Consider the following 10,000-nt stretch of genomic DNA (forward strand, 5'->3'; position numbering starts at 1 on the left):
GGAAAAACGAGCACCATGGAAATACATGCCACTCAGCCAAAGAAAGATGATAGAGAGTTGGCCGAAATGGGCACTAAATACTTTTCGAGAGATTTCCTCCAAATCACTGGTATGACTATCAAAATCGTGAGCATCAGCATGTAGGTTCCAGATCCAAGTGGTAGTATCAGGTCCCTTAGCTATTGTTCTTGAGAAATGACCGGGTTTAGCCCATTCCTCGAAAGAAGTTTTTATGGGATCCCTATCTACCAAAATTTTGACTTCTGGTTCCGGCGAACGAATAATCATTGAGTCCTCCTCTTTCCGGACAACACATACAAAGAAACCCGCCAACAGTCACTCAAGTAATTAGTGAACCGATGATAGATATTTAGAATTTTTTTTCTTTCTCTTCTATCTGCCATCTATTCATCTATTTTCTTTAGTTATTCACTAGAGCAATTATGATCTGGAAGTCGATCTGGGGCAAGTGTTCGGATCTATTATGACATATCCATAGGGTGCTCAACGGACCCTTTTTTATAATTAAAAAAAGTTTTCGGGCCTTTACATTGGTACCCAAAGAGCTTTTTTTATAACCTAATCAAGTGTATTCATATTTATTTCAATTATTAAGTTCCGAAATGTAGCCTATTTTTTTTATAGAGAATATTATCCTATTTCAATAAACGCTTATTAGTCATTACTAAGAAACAGTCTAGTATTGATATTTAGTAATTTTCAAATATCTTTTATTGGTTTTAATAGTCGAAAAGAAAAAATAGAAAAAACTAGATATATAGATATTCTCATATTCATGTACTACTTACCCCTAGAGACTACCAGATGAAATAGAACGATTTGAGAAAAGGATATAATGAAAATTTTTTCTTTGATTGGTTCTTCTGATAGAAAAAAGGATCCGTTTTATTTGACCGAGAGGGCCAAGAAACTAAAAAACGATTAATTATAAAAATAAATATATAGAAAAAAAAAAAAGAAACAAAGGGAAAGTTCTTATTCGAAGCGCCTCGTGATCGTCAACCAATTCTGTGCTTCAATATAATTACCAGGAGTAAGCGTTATAGCCTGTTTCCAATACTCAGCGGCTTGAGCGAACCAAGCCTCCGCCATTTCAGAATCTCCTTGTTGAATGGCCTGTTCTCCACGGTCGGAATAGGCGGGTCAATTCCCTCCCTGAGAACCGTACTTGAGAGTTTCCTACCTCATACGGCTCGACAACCAACTCTTTTGTTTTGGTGTACCAGTTTTTTAACTTTAACCTACTTTGAACTTTATATCTAATTGAATGTCTAATTGAATGTCTAATTGAATGAGATTTCTTATAGATATTTTGTTTTTCTTGGATTAAACAAAAGAGAGTAATTACATGAGTTTCAAACTTTCATTTTGATTTAATTAATATATTAATTAATATAATAAGTTTTATCTTTTCTCCTACCTTCAGAAAAAAAGGCATGTCCACTGTTATTAGATATTAGAATTTTCTGAAAGGTAACTATCCCGCTTTCATATAAAAATTTATATAGAATCTTTGAAAAAGACTTTTTCATACTTCATAAAAAAGAAAAAGACTTACTGTCTTTAGGATCTGATGCTACACCGCTGCTCAATACCTTAGGGGATCCACTCTATTACATAAGTAGATTCCTAAGATTTATATCATATTATGATATAAATAAACAGCTCTTGTTGTATCGGTCCAAAACCTTAACCTTTCCAATTGATCTTTACGGTGCTTCCTCTATCAATTAAATCTTTTTTTATCCATAGAAGAAAGTATTTAGGCATATCTAGTCTTCACTTCATATTTCGATCAATGAAGTTTATTTATTTGCTACAGCTGATAAAAAATCGTTTTGGACGACGCGCTTATGTAGAAAGCCCTTTTTTGTGTTTCTAGTATTTCATTGACTAGTTGTTCGTTCTTTTTTTCTATAGTGGAGATAGTCGCACGTAATGACAGATCACAGCCATATTATTAAAAGCTTGTGGTAAAAAGGGGTTTCGTTCTAATGCCCGAAAATAATATTCTAAAGCTTTGGTATGTTCCCCATTACTTGTGTGGATAAGGCCTATATTATAGAGTATATAACTTCGATCATAGGGGTCAATTTCTAGTCGCATAGCTTCGTAATAATTCTGTAATGCTTCCGCATAATTTCCTTCAGATTGAGCCGACATCCGTTACGGTCGTCATTCGCTTTAACGAATTCTCCGTTTCAGAACCGTATGTGAGACTTTCATCTCATACGGCTCCTCCTTTAGGTGCATAATGAAAATAATATATGTAAAAATGTGATGTCATTATGAACTAAGCGGGGCTAATGTTTTTACAAGAAATCCCTAGCCAACCTTCTTGCAAAAGATCTTTTCTTACTACCAAGTGGGTTCATGCTAGATAAAAATAAAAAAGGAAACTCTCAAAATTTCTTTGTTCTCAACGCCCCTAAATTTCCAGGAATGAGTCACTTCAACAGTCTTAAATGGTTATACGGGTATCCAAAGTACGAACGAGATGGATGTTTATTGTTCCAACCATTTTAATTTAATTAGTCCCAATCCCAAAGAAGAAGAAGAAAGGGAATCATTTTGAAGAAAGTTTTTGTGTTGTTGATTTCTCGGCGTAGTGCTTCTTCCCCTATGCCTCCTATTCGTATATTGTATTAGTGTAGTAGGATTGATCTGTAATACGGGAACCATAGGTAAAAACCTTTTGCTCAATACTTTCACAATTGAAGCATCTAAGGCTGCATTAATCGTGGATACATGACAGAAGGGATTGTTTTTTATATTATAAACTTCACCTTCAAAAGCGTAGATTTTTTTTCAATACTTGTTTTTCTTTCTATTCCAATCCAAATCGGCGAGAAAAAAAAGAATAATAATGATAATCAAATCGCACCATCTCTGTAATAAGTAAAAGCCTCTTTTTCTCCGGAAGTTGTCGGAATGACTCGTAATAAGATATCGGCTACAATTGTAAAGGTTTTATCAATAAAATTTCCATTTATACGCGATCTTGGCATAGGTAGTAATCCATTCTCTAACTCTTTTTATTTCCTTTACCTTTTCTTTTGTGAGAAAATTTTCTCACAAACAAAGGAATTGTATAGTACGAACTAACATAAAAGCGGACTCATAAAAAAACACCTTCTATCTACTTCCAATTTTTCCGAGGTATCTATTAACCATAATCTAAAAAACGATGAATAACTCGCTATTCACCCAGATACTCAGTCATAATCCTGATGTCGGAGAGATGGCCGAGTGGTTGAAGGCGTAACATTGGAACTGTTATGTAGACTTTTGTTTACCGAGGGTTCGAATCCCTCTCTTTCCTTACTTTCAACTAATTCACCAATCTTACGTGATTGACCACAATGTATCAAATCCAATAAAAAAGAATAGATATAAAATCTACCTTGTTTTGATTTTGAAATAGATTCTCTACTCCTAATTTCTTTCATATGGAAAATGCTGGGAAGAGCAAACAAGGGATCCAAATCCCCCTACCAATCTATGATACATGAATAGGAAAAAGATTCCTCGACAAAATCCCTTACCTTGTGCCTTTTTATTTTTAACGGCAAAGGGGAGTTGTCCGAACTCTTGTTTTTAGTAATTTTTTTTTTACTTAAGTTAGGTTTATTAAGTCTGTCGAGAGTAATATTCTACGACAAGCAATTCATTTATTTTCAAACCGACGCATTTCCTATCTATTATTTGATTGACTAACCCTTCATATTGGAATGTGTGAAGAGTCAGATGGTTTGGCAATTCTTCAGGGGCAGATGAATCAAGAAGATTTTGAACCAAAGTTCTAGAGTTTTGTTCATCCTTCACTGTAATAATATCTCGGGGTTTGCAGCGATAACTTGGTATATCAACTATACGGCCATTAACTAAAATATGTCCATGGTTAACTAATTGGCGCGCTTGAGGAATAGTCAAAGCCATACCCAATCGAAAAAGGATGTTATCCAAACGCATTTCAAGTAATTGTAGTAAAACTTGACCTGTTGACCCCTTGGCTTTTCCGGCGATACGCACATATTTAAGTAATTGGCGTTCTGTAAGACCATAATGAAAACGCAATTTTTGTTTTTCTTCTAAACGAATACGATATTGAGATTTTTTTACGGGGCGTGATTGGTTTCTAAGATCGCTTCCTGCCTTAGGCCTTTTACTAGTTAGTCCCGGTAAAGCCCCCAGACGTCGTATTTTTTTAAAACGAGGCCCTCGGTAACGTGACATAAAGACTCCTTTTTTTATTGAAATTGTACAAAACTAAATAAAATTAAAACTGAACTAAATGATAATGATAAATGACGTGAAATACACTCCAATAAACTATTGGAATACAAAGAGTAAGAAGATATATTCTCTCAATATACAGATTTTTTTTATTGTATATACAATATATATAAATCAAATAAATCACAAAAATTTTCCTTTATTTTCTTGATTTATTTTGCAAAGATCGAACTCTTTTACCCAATATATATTCCTATATGGAAGTTTATATGACATAATATAAATGGAGTGGTAACTCTTGGAAAAAGGTCCAAGAAGTCTTTTCAATCTTCTTTGATTTTGAAAGTACATTAAAAATCATGTAAAAAAACGAAAAAATATGGAAAAGCCGGCTATCGGAATCGAACCGATGACCATCGCATTACAAATGCGATGCTCTAACCTCTGAGCTAAGCGGGCTCAAATAAAATTGAGCATGCATACAAATTCACTAAACTACTAGATCATATCAATTAACTATTCTATATAATATTTTATAATATTTTTCCTTATCTATTTAGAATTAATCATATTCTATATATTCTAGAACAGAATATAGCTCAAATAAATAGTGACTATCATTAAATAAATAAAACATAACCTTACCTTAATTAATAGAATATAGCAGTATATTGACTTTCAAATTTTAATTTCATTAGTTTCTAAATAAGAAAATCTTAATTAGATCAGAAATCTTTTTTTTTTTTTTTTTTTTTCTATCTATTCTATCTATTTCTATCTATTATCTATATAGTATAGAATTATTAGAATTTCAAATTTACGAAGTAGACTTCTCATTTTTTTTTCCATTGTACATTGTACAATTCTAAGTTTCAATAATAACTTTCTTTTCATGAAAGTAAAAAAAAAAAAAAGAAAAAGAATCGACCGTTCGACTATTTCTTAAAATTTAAGACAACGATGAGAAAAGGAAGAACATATATATGTTATGTAATATATAACCATATTGAATTGCAAATACAAAAATGATAGAATCTTTGTTGATTAGACTAAATCAATATGAATGGGGCTCAAAAAAATGAAAGAAGATAACAAAGACATAAAATAAGTATCTATAATGTAATGAATCCCAAGGTTTCGGCATAAGAAAAAACGGAAAGACAGCATAGCATAATGAGATCCTAAAAAGGGGGATATGGCGGAATTGGTAGACGCTACGGACTTAATTGGATTGAGCCTTGGTATGGAAACCTACTAAGTGATAACTTTCAAATTCAGAGAAACCCTGGAATTAACAATGGGCAATCCTGAGCCAAATCCTGGTTTACGCGAACAAACCGGAGTTTCCAAAGCGAGAAAAAAGGGATAGGTGCAGAGACTCAATGGAAGCTGTTCTAACAAATGGAGTTCACTACCTTGTGTTGATAAAGGAATCCTTCGATCGAAACTTCAAATAAAAAAAGATGAAGGAGAAAAACCTATGTTGTATAAAATTAGGTAACACAAAACGATCTCAAAAATGACGACCTGAATCTCGATTTCTTTTTTTTTATAAACAAAATCGAAATGTTGTGAATTAATTCGAAGTTTAATAAATAATATTTATTGATCAAACGATTCAATTCATAGTCTGATAGATCCTTGATGGAACTTATTAATCGGACGAGAATAAAGATAGAGTCCCATTTTACATGTCAATACTGACAACAATGAAATTTATAGTAAGATGAAAATCCGTTGACTTTTAAAATCGTGAGGGTTCAAGTCCCTCTATCCCCAGCTCTACTCCCCGAAAAGGTTGACACCTTACTTTTTTTTCGTTATTATTTATTTGAATTAGATAGAATCTATATCATTTTTCATTTTAAAACTTAGAAAGTCTTCTTTTATTTAGAAGATCCAAGAAATTCCCGGTCCAAAACTTTTTGAATTTACTACTTTTGAGTTTCTTTTCCTTGACATAGACCTAAGTCATATATTAAAATGATACTGATACTTCAGTAGATGATACTTCGGTAATGGTAGACATAGCTTAACAGCAGGGGACTCTAAATCCCTGTGTCATATCATAATGATCCTTCAGTTACTAATGGTAGATATAGCTTAATTGCAAAGGACTGTAAATCCTTGTGTCACCATTAGGAAAATGATAATGATTCTTCGGTAAATGATTCTTCGGGAATGGTAGACATAGCTTAACAGCGGGGGACTTTAAATCCTTGTGTCACCATTCGTAAAACGAGGATGATCCTTCGCCGGGATAGCTCAGTTGGTAGAGCAGAGGACTGAAAATCCTCGTGTCACCAGTTCAAATCTGGTTCTTGGCATAGGATCGATTCATTTTGATAAGTTTCTATTCTTCAAATTAAACGTATCTTTAGTAAAAAAGGTGCAATAATCCTTTATCCCCTCTCTTTTTTTGTTCATGTTGTGGATCCAGCCGTTCAAAAAGAGTGTATAATACTTTATACATAATACATATTCGAAAGGAAAGGTTAAATGAGTTCCGTTGAATCAAACAAGTAAAAAAAGGTCTATAACTATAGTATACTATAGTATCTATAGTTGAAGGGCAGAAATACCCCAAGATTCATTCGATACAATATAAATAGAATTGTATCCCCCCCTCATTTTTTGCTTTCCGATCTTATTTATTCATTCCCAGTTATGTGACTAAAGTTGACTAAGTTATGTGCGCGATACAAAGTTCATAATTCAGAACTCTTTTTTTTAGTTCATCCTATTGGCTCGGCTTTTACGAAATAAAAAAAGTATCTTTCAAATTGGAGATCAAGCTATCTCTAATAATATGAACGAGACCTCAACTCTTCTGTTTGTTTGATCTAAAAAAGAATAGAATTCAAAATATTCCGTGAAGGTCTGTAGTTCTAGAAGCTAAGGCTCATTTTTTATCATTCAATAAGCATCTTGTATTTCATAAAAATTGGGAGCAATATAATCCTTACGTAAAGGCCACCCTATCCAACTTTCGGGCATTAGGATACGTTTCAGTCGTGGATGGCTATCATAAGTGATTCCTAACATATCATAAGATTCCCGTTCTTGAAAATCCGTACTTTTCCAAACCCAGAAAACGGATGGAATTCTAGGATTACTCCTGTGAGTAAATACTTTTATGCAGACTTCTTCCGCTTGATTAACACCATATTCTATTCTCGTAAGATGATACACGCTGGCTAAGAGGCCACCTGGTGCCACATCATAGGCACATTGCGAACGTAAATAATTGTAACCATATACATATAAAATTACAGCAATAGAATGCCAATCTTCCGGCTTTATTTGTAAAGTTTCTATTCCTTGGTAATCGAAGCCCAACGATCTATGAACCAGCCCGCGTTTGGCTAGCCAAACGGACAAAGTGCCCTGCATCTTTTTTCTTTCCCCCACACCTTTTTTATATAAAATAAGTCTTTCACATTTACCATGAGTTCTAATTTATGAAGATTTTTTTCTGATTCTCTAAAAGCCTCCTTAATTAACTAATTCGTGGGACGATACTGGACTTTTGTATTTAAAAAATGTTTCAGTAGAGATCTCTGAAGTAGATGATGGTGGATAGAGTAATTCTTGATCATAATTTCCAGTATGCGGACTGCGTACAACAAAAAACTTGTGATTGGTAGTAAAACACCGATTACCCTGTTGAGGTCTAATTCGATCCTTATAGATTTCTCTAGCTATTTTCTTACGAAGCTTTGTTATAGCGTCTATAACAGCCTCCGGTTTAGGTGGACAACCCGGCAAATAGACATCTACAGGAATTAGCTTATCAACTCCTCGAACAGTACTATAAGAATCGGTACTGAACATCCCCCCTGTAATTGTACACGCTCCCATAGCAATAACATACTTTGGTTCAGGCATTTGTTCATATAATCGCACTAAAGAAGGAGCCATTTTCATTGTTACTGTACCTGCTGTTAAAATAAGGTCCGCCTGTCTAGGACTCGATCTTGGTACTAACCCATAACGATCAAAGTCAAATCGGGAGCCTATTAATGAGGCAAATTCAATGAAACAACAACTGGTACCATAAAGAAGCGGCCATAGGCTGGAAAGTCTTGACCAATTTGAAAGATCATTTAACGTAGTTGAAATAACGGAATTTTTTGTTGTTCGATCAAGTACGGGAAACTTAATGGAATTCATAATTGTTTCAATGGTTTTTTTTTTACTTTTATTATTATTATTGTATTGTACAAGTATTCGGGAAACGAACTAAGACCATTCCAATGCTCCTTTTCGCCATGCATAAACTAAACCAAGAATTAAGATAAGCACGAAAATGAAAGCTTCTATAAAAGCAGATACCCCCAGGACATCGAAACTCATTGCCCACGGATACAGAAAAACAGTTTCAACATCAAAAACAACAAAAACTAGAGCAAACATATAATAACGGATTCTAAATTGTAACCAAGCATCCCCGATCGGTTCTATACCTGATTCATAACTAGAAAGTTTCTCCGGCCCCTTCCTAATTGGAGATAAAACTCCGGAAATTATAAATGCCAAAACAGGAATAGCACTTGATATTATTAAAAATGCCCAGAAAATATCATATTCGTAAAGCAGAAACATAGACGAACTCCTATGAATGTGGAAAAAATACCCGCTTAGTCAATTCCAATCGGAGTGGATTGGGCAAGGGATATAGAACTCTTGAGTCAAAAAAAATTCAGGTTAATCAAATCATTTATTTTCGTTTGGTTGCTGTGGTAGACATCTCATTTTAAGATTTATTGATTTCTTATTTTCAGTACACTTATTACTTAATATTTCCATGTTTCTATTACTAATAGTTTCTAATATTAATAATATAATATTAATATGATTAATAACTAGTAATTTTTTTTTTTTATTTCTGTTTCTGTTTATGTTAAAAATTTTTTTTTTCGAAAAATCTCTTCGTTTTTAAAACGATGACGTATCAAAAAATCCAGTAAGACTTTACCATATATATCGATAGATAGTGATTGGCTCAATTGAAATAAAATGAAATTTTCCATTTTATTCTGAACGATCCCCAGGACTTATGGTTTATGATATGGGAATTTTTTTTATGAACCGAGCAATTAAAAGTAACCTGTTAGAAATAAAGAATACAATAAAAAGGAAAAAAAATTATCCAATTATTTTTAATTTAATGTGATTTATTAGAATCAATTTCTTAGTTAGGGCTATACGGACTCGAACCGTAGACCTGCTCGGTAAAAGAGTTCGAACTTATTATTATCAAAATGATTCGAACTCTTTCAAAGACCCAACATGCAGTTTTTTTTTTGCATTGGGCTCTTTCATTAACTGATCGAAAGATCGGCTAGTCTACCAGATTTTTTCTTAAAAAAAAGATAAGAAATGGTTCCAAGTACTCTGATTGATTATTTTTGAATTCTAATACAATACAGAAGAACTACCAAAGTGTTTCAAAGAAGGGTTCTCTTGACGTAGGTTTGCTTTTGGTCTAGATCAACTTAAATTAAATATAGTCTCTAACATCCTGATTAAAAAATCAAACATGAAACTTGATACACCTTAAGGTTCATAGGACGAAAAGATCATTTTTGAGTTCCTTATACTCATTCTACCTAGCATTGAGTAGACTGGGTATTCACCCTATCAATATCTCAAATCAATGATGGGTTCTATTCATTCCCTACCTAACGGGGTACTTTAATAGGACCTAATGTCAGGCTGTTGTTCTCCTCTTTTTTCCTAA

At 33.3% G+C, this 10,000-nt stretch overlaps 6 protein-coding genes and 5 non-coding genes across 11 annotated transcripts in view. All coding sequences in view use genetic code 11, as the record gives it.

Moving 5' to 3' along the window:
* psaA (photosystem I P700 chlorophyll a apoprotein A1) overlaps nucleotides 1-288 on the bottom strand; it is a 2,253-nt gene extending 1,965 nt beyond the window's left edge. The window contains exon 1 of the mRNA in view: nucleotides 1-288. This exon is cut by the window's left edge and continues 1,965 nt beyond it. Coding sequence (YP_009231075.1) covers nucleotides 1-288 — 288 coding nt within the window.
* Nucleotides 289-996: 708 nt separating this feature from the next.
* Nucleotides 997-2,184, bottom strand: ycf3 (hypothetical protein). Its single transcript has 2 exons — nucleotides 1,957-2,184; nucleotides 997-1,149 (listed from the first exon to the last, which is right to left on the bottom strand). Exons 1-2 carry the CDS (start codon nucleotides 2,182-2,184, stop codon nucleotides 997-999), a joined length of 381 nt encoding a protein of 126 aa, YP_009231076.1.
* A 1,072-nt stretch (nucleotides 2,185-3,256) lies between these two features.
* On the top strand, nucleotides 3,257-3,343 carry trnS. The gene has a single exon. It is a non-coding gene; the product is annotated as a tRNA-Ser (tRNA).
* Nucleotides 3,344-3,651: 308 nt separating this feature from the next.
* rps4 (ribosomal protein S4) lies at nucleotides 3,652-4,257 on the bottom strand. Its single transcript has one exon. The coding sequence runs from the start codon at nucleotides 4,255-4,257 to the stop codon at nucleotides 3,652-3,654; it is 606 nt and encodes a 201-aa protein (YP_009231077.1).
* Nucleotides 4,258-4,643: 386 nt separating this feature from the next.
* trnT lies at nucleotides 4,644-4,717 on the bottom strand. Its single transcript has one exon. It is a non-coding gene; the product is annotated as a tRNA-Thr (tRNA).
* A 729-nt stretch (nucleotides 4,718-5,446) lies between these two features.
* Nucleotides 5,447-5,477, top strand: trnL (one of the parts in which the record gives this gene).
* Nucleotides 5,987-6,036, top strand: trnL (one of the parts in which the record gives this gene).
* Nucleotides 6,037-6,511: 475 nt separating this feature from the next.
* Nucleotides 6,512-6,584, top strand: trnF. Its single transcript has one exon. It is a non-coding gene; the product is annotated as a tRNA-Phe (tRNA).
* A 589-nt stretch (nucleotides 6,585-7,173) lies between these two features.
* Nucleotides 7,174-7,650, bottom strand: ndhJ (NADH dehydrogenase subunit J). The gene has a single exon. The coding sequence runs from the start codon at nucleotides 7,648-7,650 to the stop codon at nucleotides 7,174-7,176; it is 477 nt and encodes a 158-aa protein (YP_009231078.1).
* Nucleotides 7,651-7,752: 102 nt separating this feature from the next.
* On the bottom strand, nucleotides 7,753-8,430 carry ndhK (NADH dehydrogenase subunit K). The gene has a single exon. It carries the CDS (start codon nucleotides 8,428-8,430, stop codon nucleotides 7,753-7,755), a length of 678 nt encoding a protein of 225 aa, YP_009231079.1.
* A 69-nt stretch (nucleotides 8,431-8,499) lies between these two features.
* ndhC (NADH dehydrogenase subunit 3) lies at nucleotides 8,500-8,862 on the bottom strand. Its single transcript has one exon. The coding sequence runs from the start codon at nucleotides 8,860-8,862 to the stop codon at nucleotides 8,500-8,502; it is 363 nt and encodes a 120-aa protein (YP_009231080.1).
* Nucleotides 8,863-9,456: 594 nt separating this feature from the next.
* On the bottom strand, nucleotides 9,457-9,491 carry trnV (one of the parts in which the record gives this gene).

Source organism: Camelina sativa, assembly GCF_030686135.1.
Source record: "Camelina sativa chloroplast genome, complete sequence, specimen voucher B-2007-0434-12".
NCBI classification, from domain to species: Eukaryota; Viridiplantae; Streptophyta; class Magnoliopsida; order Brassicales; family Brassicaceae; genus Camelina; species Camelina sativa.